General features: G+C 44.6%; 2 protein-coding genes across 2 annotated transcripts; one reads left to right on the forward strand and one right to left on the reverse strand.

Annotated features, from left to right (window-relative positions):
• Nucleotides 1-2,014: 2,014 nt before the first annotated feature.
• On the reverse strand, nt 2,015-5,568 carry LOC112879404 (FRIGIDA-like protein 4a). Its single transcript, XM_025943646.1, has 3 exons — nt 4,508-5,568; nt 3,303-3,481; nt 2,015-3,106 (listed from the first exon to the last, which is right to left on the reverse strand). Exons 1-3 carry the CDS (start codon nt 5,418-5,420, stop codon nt 2,390-2,392), a joined length of 1,809 nt encoding a protein of 602 aa, XP_025799431.1. The 5' UTR covers nt 5,421-5,568; the 3' UTR covers nt 2,015-2,389.
• Nucleotides 5,569-8,937: 3,369 nt separating this feature from the next.
• On the forward strand, nt 8,938-18,735 carry LOC112879401. Its single transcript, XM_025943640.1, has 10 exons — nt 8,938-9,098; nt 9,285-11,821; nt 12,055-12,169; nt 12,262-12,356; nt 13,318-13,556; nt 13,934-14,020; nt 14,353-14,452; nt 15,135-15,348; nt 15,458-16,636; nt 18,314-18,735. The coding sequence occupies exons 2-9, from the start codon at nt 9,356-9,358 to the stop codon at nt 16,627-16,629; spliced, it is 4,488 nt and encodes a 1,495-aa protein (XP_025799425.1). The 5' UTR covers nt 8,938-9,098; nt 9,285-9,355; the 3' UTR covers nt 16,630-16,636; nt 18,314-18,735.
• Nucleotides 18,736-18,847: the final 112 nt, after the last annotated feature.

Consider the following 18,847-nt stretch of genomic DNA (forward strand, 5'->3'; position numbering starts at 1 on the left):
ATAATTGCATCCTCAAAGCAGTAAGCGTATCCGACCAACTATTGAGCATATATTGGCCTAGATCCTCCTTGTCAACTTTATCCTAGTTTTGTTCTGATGTATTCGCTCCCTTTTATCACATCTTTTGCTTTCAGAAGATGCTCGGCTTGCTTGTCAAACTAGCTTACTTCTGAGTCTTGCCCCCACCTGAAATCCTTTCATTTTTATCGATCGGATGATTCTTTAATCAATTTTCTTGTAAAATTGCTGGACTTTCTGTGTTCTCCAAATATACTTAACCACTTGGAGAAACACCTTTCTTGAGTTTCTTTTTGTGTTCTTTTTCTCCGTGGATTCTTTTTATGCATTTGTTCATGGAGGATGAACATAATCTTAGTGTGTTACATGTCCCCAACTTTGTGCGGGGTGGGTTGAAGCTTAATATTCTCTGAACCTGTTGACTTTATTTTCTCCAATAATTTTTCACCTATCTGCTCGTACTGTTACAGTTTTCTTTTGCCATGTATTGCCTTGTTGACCCAGTGCAGCATCTGAAGGATTTGCGAAGATGTTAAATACCGATGGTCACCTTTTTTCTGTGAAGACTTGGAATTTTCACTCTCATTTCTTCGACTTTTAGAGTGGCGGGGAAGGAACAAAAATTTCAGAGAAAGATGCTGTGTCTTTACCCCATCTTTTCGTGCAACTTTGGTGCGAAAAGAGGAGATATGCCCAGTTGCGTTGCGAGACTGCAAGAGGATATGTCATTTCCTGGGAGGCGTGTGATGGAGTTTTCCTTTCCCAGTTGCTGTAGACGCTGGAGAGAATCTCGAATTTACCTGGACTTTAACGCTTGATTTTTACAGGGATTGAATTTTTTGGCATTTGTGTTGTTACCCCTACAGTGCAATTGTGATTTTACCCTTATTTTTCTTAACTTTATAATTGTACCCTATTGTTCAAGTCAACGCGATTTTGCCACTAGTTTGACCGTTGACTAGTGGCAAAATCGCGTTGAATAGGGGTGAAATCATGTTGACTTGTGAATAACAAGGGTAAAATCACAAAGTTAAGGAAAACGAGGGTATAATCACAATTGCACTGCAAAGTGGGGGTAAGAACCCTAATTTCTCCTCTTCTTTTTTTTTCTTTCACCGGGGGCGGGGGATGTAAAGCCGAGAATGATGACTTCATGTTGAGCGTCGCTTTTGAGTTCTTATCGTTGTTATTCTGATGGTATGAGCAGAACACATGCTTCCGGTGATTCCAGGAAGCATGTGTGTTTTGGGGGTAATGAGGTACTAAAGCATCTTTGCCCGTCCTATTGCTACGAACTAAAGCCTGTCAATCAATTAAACCCAGACAAATTTTGTAGCCGTTGCTACGCTTTTATGTACCAAAAAAAATGTCAACCAGTTAAACAGAGGGAACTAGGTCATAGTGCTCATGTGCGCCACCACTGGACCATGCCACCATTAGATTAAGATGACCATCAACGGCAAAGCAGTCTCATCATCTGAATTGTGAAACACTGAAATGCTTCAGAGAAGGTGAAACAAGGTAGAAGAGCCAACGATGATCAAAATGACCACCAACAGCAAAGCAGCCTCGCAACGTTCTTGACAAATTTGACAAGCATAACTATGCTAAATAACAGAAGAGAATTGTAAAGATGTCGCCAGGTGGAACAAAAAGACCAGCAAAAGCAAAAATGGTATCATCAAAGGAAATGAAATGCTATCAGCAAAAGAAGAGCCATGCGAAGAACATGCGTGCATGACGCATCTGCTAGCCTGTCTGCTCTTGGCACTACACTGGTACCAAATTGGACAGGCAGAGCCATGTGAAGGCCACACCCCACTCATTATGATCTACAAGACCATCACCTTCAGTTCACTCACAAACCATTCCCCTCCAAACCAACTCCAGCTGACTACAACAGTTGCAGATAAGACGAACAAATAATAGACATGCTTACCAAAACTCAAGGGAAGTCCCCAGACCATAATGGTCACACAACAACAAACACAGCAAAGGGTAAACTAAAACTCCTTTGATTAGGTCCACGGTACAACCAGTACTTAATAAAGATTACATGCTGAATTTTTTTGGAGGGTTTTTTCTTAGTTCCGAATAGAATTACATAAGGCGACGAGGAGTCTCGCTGGTACCATACATAATTTACATCCAGGGTCCTTAGTAGTAAAAGGTAGTGTTCTAGGATTGAGACGAGGGCTAGTACAACACAACACATCTACTAGTAGTAGTAGTGGTAAGAACATATGAGCTGAGATACCAATCTACCGTTGTAGTCAGTCACTACAAAATAGGGCCATTGCGCGATTGGAGTCGTTGGCATCATTAGTTGTTGTCATGTCATTCATCAGCGACTTTTTTTTCCTGACTGAACCTACCGGTAGTAAGCCTGGTGGAAGGCAGGAGCCATTCCATTGTTATAAGCTGCCATACCATTGCCATACCCGCCATAGGGGGCAGGGTAGCTCATGGGTGGGGTGGAGTATGGCAATGCGATGCCGACATTGACGCTGGCTACCTCCTCAGCTGGGTAAACATATGCCTCCCTGATAGCCGGTGGGCTCCGGTTGCAGTAGAGGCCATGACCAGCAGGCCTGTCATAAGGGTAAGGGGAAGCGGTGGCATATGATGCATGGGAGGGGGAGATGGTGGCGTATGATGCGTGGGAGGGGGAGGTGGTGGCGTATGATGCGTGGGAGGGGGAGGCGGTGGCGTATGATGCGTGGGAAGGGGAAGCAGTGGCATATGAGGTGTGGGAAGGGGAAGTGGTGGCGTATGAGGTGTGGGAAGGAGAGCGGGCAAATGTGGTGGGAGCTGGGAAAGAAGACACAGATGCATTGTTAGTTAGACGACCTGCCTTGGCAGGAGGCATTGGGCCTCCATTGCTTGCACGTATACGCTTGGTTGCAGGGCCGCTGCTGCCGCCACTGGAAGCACTTGATGCTGCCTTTTTCTTCTCAGTCTTGGCTTTCTCCAGTTCTTCGAGCTGCTTCCGGAGATCCTCCAGTGGAAACTCAGCTTCCAGTTTGCGGTCCTCAACACACTTTATAACAGCTCTCAGCGCAGACTGCTCTTTCTTGTTCACATTGCTCTGCAAGATAAATAAATCAGACCCCATTGGGTTCCATGTAACAAAGAGACGCACAATAGAATCCAATTAACAGGCAGGTGCTAAAGAACTGAAATTAGAAGTGACATGCGGAGGATGGATAGCAGTATGCACATGCTAGAACTGTTAACAAGTTGCTTAACATTTTTTTCAGTTAAAAAATTGATATCAAACATACCCCTGATTGGCCACTGCTAGTGCTCGAATTATCTGAAGCAACAGATGGTGTCTTCTTGGAGTCTTCCAGGTAGGACTTCAGAAGAGGAACTGGCGAGAACTTGTCCTGAAGACCAGCCTCATATGCAAAATTCACAGCATCAAGCTGCTGCCTCTTAGCAATTAGTTCCTCAATGATATCTACAAAGAAGGTAATATTAATATGTAATAACTATTCTAACCAAGTCTGAACAACAGAACAAGCCAATGACCAACATGCCGTCATGCAAACACACCAAATTTAATCAAGAAAAAGAAAATAGTCCGTGCATAAGCATCATGTATTAAAAGAGTGAAGGTGCCCAGGAAGCAAAACCAAACTGTCATGAATCTGACAGCAAACTCCATTCTAGTAACAGAAATAATGGAATATAGCAGTGCAGAGGCATGGGATTATCAGTGATGTGGTGGCATGACAAGTTAATATATTGTAGTATGTGTTGGAAGTTGGAAGAGTAAAGAAGGCTGTGCAGCACTGGAACCTGAGAGTCCAGAAACTTGTTAACGACAGTGCAACACTGAATTGCCTTTTACTCTAAGGCAACAGTACTGCAGGCACGAGAATCTGACAGCAACTAAAGGCTAAAGCAATGGTCCCCAAGACAAGCGCCACTAAGAATGATGGCCATCAGGAACAGAAGACACAGTATCCTGAGCACTTGATAAACAACCTTTTCTAGCACATGGCTATGACAGAGACCACCCAGCACAGGAAAAGACATGTCTTACTCTAAAAAGACATACTCCAATCTAATCATAGTACAACTATCATAACCTTGCACAGTAGAGTAATTAGCAGTGCAGCAGCACTGGTTTAGGGAAAATAAAGAAGAAACTTTTTCTCCTCAATTTGCCTGGGTGATTTTTTTTTACCCTCCCTCGAAACCCTATTGAAATGCAGCTGCTCCTCTGATCTACAATTATACAGGTGCCAACCACTTAATCCTATTGATGACAATTTAATGGTAGATGCCTATATCTAGGCAAATTTCTACCACTGCACACATGATTCAACCATCCAAAACCTGTAAAAGGCTCACCATTTCCGCACTTGCTTGGCATAGATAGCACATGGAGCAAAGAACTTAGCAGACATAATTGTGTGCCAAACAGGAACAAAATAATGCAGGCAGCAGCAAGCAAGATGCAAGAAACAAGCGTATATACCAGCCATTTCTTCCTCGAGGCCGAGGGTGAGCGCAAGGCGCGGCATCTGCCGGCGCCAGGAGAAGCTGACCACAATCCTGCGGTACAGCGGGCGGTCCTCCCTCTCGGCGACTGCAAACGTGGCCACGTGCTGCAGGAAGGCGTGCGCATCGGGGGGCTTGGCGCCCTCCACCCCGCCCTTCCTCTCCGCGGCCTCCTTCCACTCCCGCGCCATGCCCCGCGCGCGCTCCCGCGCGGCCCGCGGCACGAGCGGGCGCGCGGAGCCGATCTCCGGGTCCGGGTCGGCGAGCGCCGGCACGGCCGCCTCTAGGATGAGCACGCACGCCCAGGCCAGGTCCGCCGGGCTCCGGACCTCGCGGCGGTCGACGGGGAACACGTCGGCGACGGCGTCCATGACGAACTTGGCCGGATCCACACAGAGCTTGAGGGCGAGCGGCATCTCGGCGCGCAGCGCGTCGGCCTCCTTGCGGCGGGCCACCACGAAGCCCAGGAACGCCGCGGAGTCCATCCGCGCGCACAGCGCCCGCAGGCCCTCGGCGAGCCCAGCCTCCTCCGCGTCGGCGGCAGCGGGAGCCGCGCCCTTGTCGGAGGCGGCGGAGAGGGAGCCGAGGTGGTCGAGCGCCCGCGAGACGGAGCCGTCGATGGAGGCCTCCCTCCGGTGGAGCGAGTCGAGCGCGCGGTGGGTGCGCGCGTCGAAGGCCCGGCGGCGGACGCGCAGCGCGTCGGAGCGCGCCGCCAGCCCGCGCTCGAGCGAGCCGAAGTGGTCCGCCAGCTGCTGGTAGAGGCGCGTGCAGGTGGCCAGCAGCTGCTGCTGGCGCTCCAGCTCCGCGAACCCCGCGCTCACCATGTCCCCCGTCACCGCCCCCTCCCCCGCCTCCGCCTCCGCCGCGGCCGCCGCAGCCGGCGAGGCCATGCCGGGCCCGCCCTCCGCCGCCGCCGACGACCTCGACCCGAAACCCTAGCCGCCCTCCCCCCTCTCGATCCGCGAAACCCTAGCCGGAAATTCCCCTCGTGATTTGCCCCCGAGGCGTGTCCGGTCGGAATGAAAGGGGAAAGCGAAGGTTGGGGGGGGGAGAGGGAGGGGAGTGCATAAAGAGGTGGGTGGGGTGGTGGGGTCGGGCGCCAGCCAACGGCGGCGCGACGCGTGGCGGTTGAGGCACTGTAAAGTGGATGCGGGAAGGAGCGGGTCGGGGGCTCGCGGCCACGCGGGGAGGGGAAGCCGCGTGCCACGTGCGGGTGGGGCGGGGGGCGCGTGGGGCCAGGGCGTCGGTGGGCGGGGGTCGGACGCGCGGCCGTGAGGGCGGGAGGTGGCGGGGGAAAAGCTGGCGGCGTGGGTGCGGTGGCGGGCAGCGTGGGATGGCGGGAACAGGAAGGGGTTGGGGGCGGGCACCGGGCAGGGCGCACCCCGGGAGTGTACCCCGCGGGCGCCCACCCGGCGGCGAGCCTGTCCGCCACCGCGGGTGGCTGGCTGCCTGCCCGGCGGCCGCCGCCACCGTGCACGAGGCGGTGGGCGGTGGGCGGTGGGGCGCCGGTGCCAGGCAATGAGTAGTGCCACCACCGGCGAGCAGTGTCCGAGGCCATGGCTTGCGTGTGGCGTGGTGGTGGGCTCCGGCCTATTGGCCGTCGGTGAGACATGGGTGCGTTCGCTCCGCCGCTCGTATTCACTCCGGTTGGTGCCGGTAATCCTTCGCATGCATGATTAGCGAGTACGTTTGGTTGCAAATTATAGACCTCTCTACATCGTCGGAGGATTACACGGGCGAGACAACTAGGTCGGTTCCGGTAGGGTTAAGGGTGGGTAAGTGCGTTGATATACATCAGCGGTCTCATGCAAGTTTATATTGAAATTTTTATTAGGTGGCGGAGAAAGAGGTGGGAAAGAAAATAAGATGGTTATTTCACGAGACAACCGTTTTATAGGCTAAAATTTAGAACTACGAGATCACTTTCTCACTATTGTACGAGTTATTGTTGACATGCAACTCACAATATTTTCTTTTCATATACATAAATTATTAAATTATGTATTTACTATAAAAATAACTTATAAAACAACCTATTGTATATATTATTTATTACCTCATCTTGGATAAGGTAGCTATGCATACATAGGTTCCTCTATTACCCTAGACCGATGCACCTGCCCAAAGCAAAAGCATGCGTGCGTGGAAGCTAGCCCGCAACCACCGGAGCTTTGTTTCCGGCCAGTCACAATAGTACGGGTTTTTTTTTTGCGAGTAACAATAGTACGCTTTTTGGCCGTGAATGAAATTAAAACAAAGGTAGACGTTGATGGAATGATGTGTGCGTTTGGTTCCTCGCCGACTAGTAATCTAGTATAAGAATGCTATCTAGAAAAAAGAGGACGATGATATGATGTTAACAGGGGGCTAGCCCAACGTCACATAAACGCTACGTGCCGGGTTCTCTATGTGCAGTGGTATCCATAGACGCGTTCGGGTTCTCTATACGATACATCTCTCTTAGGTTCAAAATGGGCCAAGGACTCGATTGTGAGGAAACATGTCTTCTTTGCTCTGTTATATTGAAACTCGTCTCCTCTCCTTACAAAACTCGACTCCTCCTTGCTTGATGCTAATTCGGGAATCTATTTCTACTTTATTAAGTATATAAGCATCGAGCTCCTCCTGCATGCCAGAATTTGATTTTCACCATTTTTACTTGATCCTTTTTGTCTTTCTAATCATTGTTCCGTATACCCTGTGTGTGTGTTCATCACTGCTTTTCTACTTCATGGCACGGCAGAATCGGTGTGGATCCGTTAGCTACACACTGTGTGTCGAAGCATGAACAGATGTTTGGTAGATATTTTATATACATCTATTTTTTTATACTATCAAATAGCACGTCATGTTCTTTTAAGGCGAATCATCCACTGGTCTGGGCCTCTATCAACATGGAGAGAAGCATGCGGTAACAGCGAAACAGAAGCTAGAGCCTGTTTCCACTTCTGTTTTGCTGTTTACCTCATCTGGCTAGATGTTGTAATGGTTGTAAGTGTCCTCTAGGTGACAAGCTCTGTTGGGAGAGTACACCGACTTAGATCGAGGAGACATGGCCCAGCTAAAAGAATGAGACATGGGCCTTGAGAGGGGGCCACGCAGCCCGATCGATAATGCTCCTTCTCGCCCCAGCCAGGCCCAACGGAGCTTCGCAAATCGCAACCATCAGTCCTTCGATCCGAGCTGCTCCAAGAATTTTTTTTCTTTACTATCCCAAGGGTCCTTTTCTCCGAGGCACTTATTTTTTCAAAAAAAATCATGAAGTACGGTTTGTAAACATGACATCATGCATAAACATTTCTTATGATACCTATTGTGTAGAGAATATTTTTTACTGTAAAATATTGATCTCATCCTAGCGTAAAGTCTTCGATGGCTTATTTTTATTTTTATTTTTGCAAGAAGCCTTACTTTAAATTTAGACACGGTGCCAAAACAAATGGTATTGTACGCCCTTTTAGGGTTTTACTAGGAAGAAATGGGCTATGAACCTCTAGGAATGGTGTAACACCAACCAAGGCTGACAGATGATGATGAGGCTGCGACAGCTAAACTACAAGATGTTGTTGCTTTAGCACCGACCAATAATAATCATTGCAGGCTGTGGCTGGAGGGAAAAAAGATTGACCATAAAAGCCATCAAAACGTAGCGGCTAGCAAAATCACCATTTTCATCTGTAAATCAAATCTGGCTGGGATCAAGGTCATGTACATGGTGTACCACCTGACCTCGTTTAACATATCTAACCCACTCCATTTACAATATCCCAATGAAGGAAATAACTTTTTTTTTCACGTTAATGGTGCACGGACATTGGGGCTAGCAGAAACATCAAGTGATGGTAGTGTGTATAAAATTTTCTTTACATTTGTAAAGGAGTAAGGCAAAATTCCAAAACAAAAGGAGTACACGCATTCTACGACGACCATGGCTAAGATTAATTTTTAGCATTTTACCTAATTTTTAGCATTCTACACACATTCTTCTTGCCGCTGCCTTTACATGCTAGAGCATGCTACACCAACTTTCCCTAAAATATTTATGCAAAATTTCATGATAAACCCCTATTCTCACTTTGGCCTCACAACTTTTATTTCTAGAAGAAAAATCTCGATTCATCGGGCTATGGTATGACCTCATCCTATTTGCACCGGTATTGACGATCTGATTGCTAATCTGTCCAAAGTGCATCCTTGTATTTTCAGAGCATTCCATTTTCATCTCTGTATTTTTGTTAAGAAGAAGAAAAAAAAAACCCTATTTTGCAAGGAAACGAAGGAAAAGAAAAAACCGAGCCCAAAACTGACACGCGAAACAACCTGCTCTCCAGGGTGTGAACTGCAAACATTGACAACGCACGGAAAATTATCAATCAGCCCCTCCCCGATGCGCCGTTTTAGCCCGTAGACCCCGGCCCCCTCCCGACGACGAGCACGAGAAGCAGGCGAGGCAATCCCGTCGGCTTCTCCCAGTCCCACCCCCCAAATCCCCCGCGATCCCCGAAACCCTAGCCCCCAGCGCCGCAAACCGACCTCTCCGCCGCCTCCGCCGCGCTCCCGCAATCCAGGTGAGCCCCGACTCGCCCCCAACCGCGCGGAATTCCCTCCGGAAACGGCCTCCCGGGCCGTCGGAGGCAGCGCCGTCGCGGAATTATTCCTTTTGGCGTTCTTATCTCTCGTTGCTTGGGTTGTGGGATTGGTTTGAGATTGCTTGGGCGCTCACAGGTTGAGTTCTTTTCGTGGTTCTGACGCAGGGCCGCCCGGCGATGGTTTTGGAGCGGGACGTTTGAGCTGTTTGGGATTCGTTCGGGAGGGTTTTTTTTTCATGGGTTCGGACGGGGATGGGCGCGGCTCGGCGGCCGAGTCGGCGAGGAAGCCGCGGAAGAGGCAGCTGGTGATGGAGTCCAGCGATTCCGAGGCCGACAAGTACTGCATCTCGACGCGGCAGAATGCTGGCGCCGCCGCGTCCGTGGGCAATGCTGGTGCCGGCGATCGAGGTGATGGTGATCAGTTGGTGGAGAAAGCCGTGACTGTTAGTTCTGAGAAGGTTTCAGAGGTTAAGTCCACTGATGGAGAGGGTTCAGAGAAGAACAAGGAAGCTGAGCTTGAGAAGAGCAGTCCACAGCCTGTTGCCAAGAAGATCAGAGTTGAGTCCGTCCATGGTAGTGGTGGTGGAAGCAGTGGAGGTGCAGCTAAGGGTGGAACTGGTGGGAAAATGCTGCCCCGGGGGCTCCCGACATGGCGTTTTGAGAAGCCGGAGGTAAGGGGAGGGCGAGTTCTTGATGACAAAGGTGAGGTGGATATAAAGGCAAGCAGTGCCTCAAAGGTGAAAGAGCAGGTAACGAGTTCGGATGACAAGAGGAGACTGGTGGAGCTGCAGAAACATGAAAAACAGACACCATTGAAGACCGACCAGGGCAAATCTGTTGATTCTGGCCAACAGGAGGTTATTAGATTGCAAGGGAAAAGGGGTGTTTTAAGGATATTGCCGAAGAATGGTAAGTTGGTCAGGGATAAGGGTGATGACAAGACTCTGTCAAAGAAAACTAAGGTGGATGGGGAGACTGGCGATGGCAAGAATCTGCCGACGAACATTAAGGCGGATGAGAGGACTGGTGATGGTAGGATTCCAAAAAAGAGAGGTGTTTTAAAGCTCCTGCCAAAGAACAATGACACAATGATGGAGACTAATGATGGCAAGCATCTGCCGAAGAATAATGGCACGATGATGGAAAGTAATGATGGCAAGCTTGTGCTGAAGAACAAGGTGGATGGGGAAACTGGGGATGCCAGGATACTGATGAAGAACTCCAGGGTGGATAAGGAGTCCAGTGATGGCAAGATTCTAACAAATAAAACTAAGTTGGATGGAGAGTTTAGTGGTCACAAGATGCCGATGCAGAACTCAACCATGGGCTTGGAAACTGTTGCCGAGAAGTTTCAGCCCAGGAGCAGTAACACAGATGGTGAAACCAACAAGAGCTATAAAGGATACAAGGAGAAAAGTGGTGCCCTTGCAGAGTTCCAGAAGCAGGATTCAAATGGTGAGAAGAGAGTTATGGGTAAGCTAGTGTCTCCCATCATGTTGAGGAAAAGTGATCCAAGCGTAGTGGGAGTTTCTTTGGGCCAGAGTATGAAACAACAAAATTCAAAGCAACAGCAAAAGAACTCCTCACTAAACCATCATCAGGCTTCTCTGAGTCAGAAAGATGAGAACACCAAATCAAGTGAACACAAGAATATGAAAAAGAGATTGCTAGAGCATAAAGGGTTGCTGGGAAATTTATCAAAGAAGGCAAAATCAGAAGCCAGTGACCTGCAAGGCACATCTGTCCCTGTGCTCAGCAAGCTTGAAATGAAGAAGCCAAGGGGAGGACCTGTCAATAAACTCAAGCAGGATGTCAGGAACCAGATAAAACGCTTGCTTTTAGATAATGGATGGAAAATTGAACTAAGACAGAGGAAAAATAAAGATTATGAAGACTCTGTCTATGTTTCTCCTGAAGGGACTGGCTATTGGTCAATCACTAAAGCTTATGCAGTTTACCAAGAGCAGTTTCAAAGTCCACACAACGAAAATCATATGGGCTGCTCATCTGAACTTAATAATATTATACCAATGGATGATCTAGCGATGCTAAAAAAGAATATAGTTAGGAGAAGGACGAATAAAGAAATTTATGGTGCTAAAAAGAAACCTGGGGGAAGCAAAAGCAGAGACTCAAAAGATATCCTTGCTAAAAGAAGTTCTAGAAACAAGCACCAGAACAGGGATGATGGGGTAAAAATCAATCATCGGAGATGTGGGCTTCTTGTCCGTGGGGGTACTCATAATATGGAAAATAACATGGATGGCTATATTCCATATGAATGGAAGCGGACAGTATATTCATGGATGATAGATCTGGAGGTTATTTCGGAAGACACAGAGGTCAAATACATGAACAATAAGAGAACAAGGGCAATGTTAGAAGGTAAAATTATCAGGAAGGGTATTTTCTGTGGATGCTGTTCCAAGATTCTCACAGCCGCGAAGTTTGAACTTCATGCTGGTTCGAAAGAGAAGCAGCCCTATGTGAACATCTTCCTAAAAGATGGTAAGGTTTCTTTGTTGCAATGCTTACATGATGCATGGGAGAAGCACACACAATATGAACAGAAAGGATTCTACAAGATAGATCTTGCTGAGGATCAACATGATGACACTTGTGCAATTTGTGGAGATGGTGGTAATTTGCTGTGCTGCGATCACTGCGCGTCAACTTTTCACTTGGATTGTTTGGGAATCAAGGTAACCATACAAATATATATCATTTGTTTTCTCCACCCCAACACATTAGATGAACAATTACCATGGTACTAGATGTTAATCATTCTAGAGTGGTTTCTTATTTGCTTGTAGCCTTCCCTTGATAGCTGTTCGCTAGGATGGTACCGTAATTTGTTTAATTTGCTTATATCTAGAATGACTATGTTGTTGCATGATTTTATGTTATATTTAATTTATGCCAATTGCATCTGCAGATGCCCCGTGGAGATTGGTATTGCCGTAGCTGTTTATGTAGGTTCTGCGGTTCTGCCCAAGAAAAGACATCATCTTCTCCTGAGCTACTTTCTTGCTCGCAATGTTCAAGGAAATGTAAGACTTTCTACTACATGCAACTCTCCCTCCCTCCCTCCCTCCCTCCCTCTCTGTTCACTTGTACATTGCCTTACCCAATGAGTTTGCAGATCACCAAGCTTGTTCACCTGGAACAGAGAGTGACTCCGTTTGTACCAAACCCAGTACCTCGATTGATTGCTTTTGCAGTCCAGGATGCAGAAAGGTACAAAGTTTTACTTAGTTCAATTTTTTGTTTCAACTTGCGAGGATCTTATTTAGAATTTTCATGCATTACTTGTGTGCCATTCTGCCTCCACATATGCCTATATGCATGTGATTCAATAGTTGGTGGTTTAACAGCATGCATCATATGACTAAGTTTTGAGATTGCACGATTTTGTGCAGTTTTATTTTTGGCATTTAATGTTTTGGTAATGCATATAGAGATGATAATACCTGTGATTACTAGTGTTAATCTATTTCAGTCTCATAGTAACTTACACTTAAAAGTTTGTTTACTTCTTATGATGGGAACATATCATGTATGAAACCTCAGTTTACCTGGATGCATGCCCGTTAATCTCTGAAAATTTTGGTCCTCTTGTATTTCTGGGAATATATGACAAAAGAAATCTCCCTTACATGATGGAATGCATACTTTACTACATGGATTCCCCTGCAAAGTCATCTACAACAATGATACAGTCGTTCCACATCCACATTCAGTGCTTTATTGATGCTTACTATTGCTGAATGGCTTAAGGCTCATAACTGATTCATCTTAAGTTTTGCTGTTATACTTGATATTTTAGATTTTATTGGGTAGAATATATTAATATTCATACTTAATTATATCTGGATGATGATGATCTTTCTGACCCGTATCACTGTATGGCTGGCCAGAATCATGCCCTTTAGGAGTTATATTAAAGCACAGATCAATAAATCTCCGGGAAATTTGCAGCTGATGCAAAAAATGTGGATGCATATTTATCATGCTATAAATTTTCCTTAGCATTCAACAAATCAGCACGTGAAATTTTCCATTTTACCTGATACGTCTTAGTTAATAATCGTCAATTTCTTGAGAAATGTATGTATTTGCTGGTTTTTAGTTGTATTTGTATATGCATATTACTTTAACACATGGATAATAAAGCTGTTCTGTTCGTTGAATAACACAGGTTTATAGACGACTAAAAAAGCTTCTTGGGGCAAAGAATGATATAGAGGCCGGATTTTCGTGGAGTCTGGTTCGCTGTTTTTCTATTGGTCAGGCCTTACCCACAAAAAATAAAGCACAAGCGGTCCATTGCAACTCCAAGACAGCCCTTGCTTTCGCAGTTATGGATGAGTGCTTTCAGCCACACATTGATGAGAGAAGTGGAATTAATATGATTCACAATGTTGTATATAACTGTGGGTAAGTATGTTTTTGCGTTCTTGATTCATTATGGTTGAAGCTCCATAAAAAAATAAAGATGAATGATTTTCCTAAGCTAGATGCAATTCTAATGGAAGCCCAAAAACTCTTAGAAGCTGGGAATCTTGTTTTCTTAACCTTCACTGTTCTTTACTTTTGCAAGAACATGTCTATATAAAAGTTAATTCAAATTTGGGTTCATGGATTCTAGGAAGTACCTATTTGGGGAGCAAGTAGTAACTTCCTAGATCTTTCAGTTTTATCTTAGTATTCCTTAGACCCCATGTTTCATCATCATAGCCATTCTAGACGTGCCACTTTTCTTGATTTTTTCCCAATGTAGTCACTTTTTGAAATTCTGTAATCTGCTATTGCAGGTCTGATATCAGTCGTTTAGACTTTAGTGGCTTCTATACATTTATACTGGAACGAGGTGATGAAGTAATATCCGCGGCATCTGTAAGGTACATTTGTATGTGCATATGCTGTTAATTTTGTTGTATATGTTAGGGATTAATTTCTCGGTTTGAAAGGAATTCAGGTGGTATTTTGAGTCTTGCATGTCTTCCATTTCTCCAGTAACCTGTATCCATTGTATAGGAAGTTAATCAACTATTGTTTTTGAAGTTTGCCATGATATTTGTTCCTCATTCCTGACCAATCGCTACCCATGACCCATAATAAATAATGTGAAACCTACAAACTTGCCCCTCATTGAATTCTTTTGTGAATTTATGAATCCTAACATAATTTCAGTTCTAAAATGCTTCGTTTATTCTTTTTCTCCATGAATCAGGATTCACGGAACTGACTTGGCAGAAATGCCATTCATAGGCACAAGAGGCATGTATAGGCACCAAGGGATGTGCCGTCGACTACTCAATGGAATTGAATCGGTAATTTGCTTTCTCTTCTCAGTTGTACATTTATGTGAGTACTAGTGCTCACAGTCGCCTGCTGTCATATGTTTCTCCTTGTGTGTTGTGTCATAGTTCCCATGTCTTGCTGCTTGTCCTTTCAAGATATTCCTGCCTTTCTCTATTCCAGTCCTTTTTGTGGGCTGCTGATGTTTATACGGATAGTCCTAGTATGTTTGCAGAATTGATCTTATTCACGTATTGGTGTTAGCATGTCTCTGAATCTTTCTTTATATGATTTGAAATTGTCAGATGCACCATCTCTACCCTAGCTTGTTTCCTAAATTGTCTGGCGTACTAATTAGCAGACAACTGTGTGAATTATGTGTTGCCTCATAATTGAGCATCCATGTGTGTTCTTTATAACAAAGAGCGTATTGCAACATCCAAAATGGGTTTAATCTGAAATGGCATCAAGTATATTTGTGAGGCTGAGGTATTGTATAAAATCCTACATTCTAGTTCCATGTTTTTCTGTTGTTATTCAGAAAAAGGGATTCAGCCACTGACTTCAAGCTAGCCTTGTTTGTCATTACCAAACTAAAACCCACATAATCAGGCTAAGGTTTTTTTTTTTTGCTTTTGTAGCACACACCTATTGGCATTCTTGTTTTCAGGCCTTCTGACATGTATGTTTTGGGTTAATTTTATTGTTTTGTAGGCCCTTTGCTCTCTCAATGTTCGAAAGTTAGTAATATCTGCTGTACCAGAAATGGAAAACACTTGGACAACTGTTTTTGGTTTCAAGCCTGTTGAACCCTCCAAGAAACAAAGAATCAAGTCGCTAAATCTCTTGATTATCAATGGGACCGGTCTACTAGAGAAGAGGTTACAGCCAACTGGAACAGTTGATGGACAGACCACTGCCAAGCCAGGTTGCAATACCAAACTGTTCTTGTAATGCTGTAGTTTCATTTCATTTCTTTTCATTTAATCTGGTAATGCTGTAGTTTTGTCTGAACAATGCTCATTTGTTTCGTGCAGCTAGTGCTGTTGGATCTGAAAAGGCAGATGCTAAAATGTTTGGCGAAGCAAGTGCATCTGTGACACCTGTTCATGTTTATCGTGAATTTGATGTCGCTAATGATCTGGAAATTAAGTGTCATGAGAGTCCTCGTCCTTTAAATGGAAACTTAGCAGGTTTGACATCTGACCAGCCTCCTGCAGCTGAAGAAAATGATATAAAAAGAACTCTAGAAAGGACATCCACAGTGTCTGTTGGTGATAATAAGTTGCATACACTTCCAGGAGTTAATTGTGGAGATAACATGCTGTTGAAGGCTGAATCAGACAACATTCAAGAAGAGAAATGCAGAGAAATAAATGGGCAATTGATTGCTGAAAACACTGTTGCAGAACAGAAGTGTGAAGATAAATCAAATTCCAGTCATTCAAATTCACACGCTACTCTGGTGTCCGTGGACCCATGTTCTTGTTTATCTAATGAGGTCGGGAAAAGTGAAAATTGTCCATCTAGTGAACTTTCCATTGGAGCTGCTCCCGTAATAGGCAAAACTGAATCTAATCTGACATCAAATTCTCCATCTGTCCTCCGCTCCAATCAGGAGCATGAAAAATCTTGTGTTGCTCCTGTTGACACTAACGGACCTATAGCTACTATGGATGAAAAGCCTGATAACCATGAGCTGAAAACTGCGGTTGCTGATGGTTATATTCAAAGCTCAATGGAAGCTAAAAGCTTGGAAGATATAACTAATATAGTAACTGGAACATCAATAGATTCCTATATAGATAAAGATAGTAGTGAAGATCACAGTGCTTCTGCAGTTGACAGTGGAGTATCAGTGAAGGGATCTGTTCAGGAAACAGAGATTATTGAGGACAAAGATGGTTCATCTTTACCAGATTTGAAACATCCTAGTTGTAAATATAGCTTGGCAAAATTGACTGAGTCAAAGTCACTTACAAGTGATATGGTTGAAATGGATGATGCGGCTATTAAAGTGGGAATGACAGTTGAGAGTTGCAATGAAGCAAGAATGTCAGCTCCCATGCTCGACATTTCAAATGCCGTTCGTAAAGTTGTGATTAAGCCTACTCAAACTTGTGGGGATGGTGAACTTTGTGGAGAGGATGTCATATGCAGTAATAACAGGGAAAGCGAGCTAGCTTCTAGAGAACCTGTCAATGCATGATTGAAAGGTATTATTCTAGATAATGGTATATATTTATCATTAAGCTTATCCTTATTTACGTAATTGTTTCCTTACATTGCCGCTTTCGAACTTTTTGTTTGGGTAATGAATTGAGTTCATATTTGTCTCCAGTAGCTGTAACTTTGCATGCTTCTGATGTGGCATTGACTTGTGGAAGGCACGTTCTGAATTCTGATGTAGTCGTAGAACTCTTGGCCATGAATCAGTTAAGTCAAGCTTTGTCTGATGTCAGGTATGAGTCATGAAAGATAAGAGCTGTCACCAGCAGCGGAGCCAAGGCACGAGCTGGCTGTGTTCCAGCCCTAGTTCTAGGTGTAAAAATACATGGAAAAAGTATAGAAATTGTAAGCCACAAAGGATTTTAGCTTATCGTAACTTGTCCAGCCCAGGTTCTAGTCTAATCCTGGCTCCTCTGGTTGTGACAGTATGATTCAGCATTGTTGTATAAATTGGAAAATTGAAGTTATCAAATATTTTGCGTCTCAATTCTATTTTAAGCAAAAGAAATCAAAAAGAAATTTAGGCATTATTTCGAGAAGCTGCATGCACTTGCACCTTCCTCATTTTTAGGCTTACTTGATTTATAACTTCTCACTTGGATACATAGGTGGTCAGGGCAGTACAGAAACATGCATCTTTTCTGGTAGCTTTTGACTAAGAGTTCTTCAAGCATTGTAGTAAATTGAGTTGCTGGTTTGAGAGGAACTGTTTTGGTGGTCATCAAATATACTGGGCAGTCATTGTTAACATTTATCAATAGCGATACTTCCTGGATGGTCTAGGGGAGATGTCCTTGGGCTGGTGTGGATGAATTTTATTAGTAATATAGTTTTCTGATTACAAATATGCTTTTTTATGCTCTACATCCAATGTATGCTTAGCAAGGCTTTTCCACCAACCACATCTTCATCTAGCATCTAGTATCTGACTTGTTGGATATCTAAGCTAAATATTATAATGCGTGGTTCATATGTCCATCAATGAATTTCGCCATCTTTTTGAAACCAGAGAAATAGGGTCGGAACGAAGTTTGTGGTAACTTCTGATTTCCTATTTGGTACAGTCAATTACACTAAGCTTGCTGGAACTGTCACTTCACATGAGTGACCTCCCTAGGCAGCAGAATAATTCCCACTTTCCCTAAGCTTTACAGCAAACTTGATGACTGAATTGCATCTCTTTATGACCAATGCTTATGTACTGCCATTTTCCAGGATCATAATACAGATATCTTTTTTGTGCAAGTAATATAATATGATGGGTCTTGTTAGAAAGTTCCTTTGTTTCTTTCTATTTGCCCTTATCATGGGCAATAACATCTGGAAGACCGTAAAGGATTGTAGTTTGACTGTCCTATGTTGGTGCTTAGACATGGTTTAGATAATGCTGTGATAGTCAGTCTGCAAATGTTAATGATCAGTGCTAAGCTGTATATGCCTTTAGATGTGAAACAAAATTAGGTAGATCACACTGGATGTTTAAATTTCCCTAAATTCACATCAAGCTACTCAATGATCTGGCATGATTTTAGTTCCAGGGGAGTTTCGTCATTTTCTCTTATTTCAATTCTGAGATTTTCCTTTTGCAGTCCTTACACTGCTATACAATCAGTTGTTTGTTCCTCATGATCTATTAACTTAAAAAGGAGCTGTTTTATTTTCAGTGTCCGGAGCTATGACCTATGTGGGACGGTCTGGTTTTCTGTGAGAAGCATGTTGCAGTTTGTTCTGAGAAGCATGTTGCAGTTTGTTCTCACTTCTCAACAGCCATAGCTGAAGCGATTGGAATAGTTGCTTTTGCAGCTGTGGCTTGTCGAAGTTTCTGTCTGGACTTTTGGTTCTTCTGAGGCTGTAGATCATGAAACCCTTTTGAGGAGTAGATGTTAGACTGCGCCGGAGAAGCTCTATATGACCTGCAAACTGGGTCAATTTTTTGTTGTACATACATGGGAGTTCTCTGTTGTCCTGGCCCGCCTGAACTCTCTGAAGGTGGTATATGGATGTTTAAGAATGTAGACATAGACATGCGCTCCTTCTCTGCCTCCTGTACAGAGTTCTTTTTTTAAAAAAAAACATCCTTTTTGTATGGTTCTCGTGTTGATCTGGGCAACCATGGTAACATTCAGTGTTGAGGTTGCAGGGGTGTTGCCATCGTTCGGCATCAAGCGTGTGACACTGCAGACAGGATCAGAAGATGG

Source organism: Panicum hallii, chromosome 2 (genome assembly GCF_002211085.1).
Source record: "Panicum hallii strain FIL2 chromosome 2, PHallii_v3.1, whole genome shotgun sequence".
NCBI classification, from domain to species: domain Eukaryota; kingdom Viridiplantae; phylum Streptophyta; class Magnoliopsida; order Poales; family Poaceae; genus Panicum; species Panicum hallii.

Bases quoted from the DNA above. Each gene is read 5' to 3' on its own strand.
- LOC112879404 (XM_025943646.1), bottom strand. From the start codon at position 5,420: ATGGCCTCGCCGGCTGCGGCGGCCGCGGCGGAGGCGGAGGCGGGGGAG. The intron at 3,482-4,507 runs GTATATACGCTT...CCTTCTTTGTAG, and splicing joins CCTCGAGGAAGAAATGGCTG to ATATCATTGAGGAACTAATT. The intron at 3,107-3,302 runs GTATGTTTGATA...TTTATCTTGCAG, and splicing joins CTAGCAGTGGCCAATCAGGG to AGCAATGTGAACAAGAAAGA.
- LOC112879401 (XM_025943640.1), top strand. From the start codon at position 9,356: ATGGGTTCGGACGGGGATGGGCGCGGCTCGGCGGCCGAGTCGGCGAGG. The intron at 12,170-12,261 runs GTAAGACTTTCT...ATGAGTTTGCAG, and splicing joins CTCGCAATGTTCAAGGAAAT to ATCACCAAGCTTGTTCACCT. The intron at 13,557-13,933 runs GTAAGTATGTTT...CTGCTATTGCAG, and splicing joins AATGTTGTATATAACTGTGG to GTCTGATATCAGTCGTTTAG.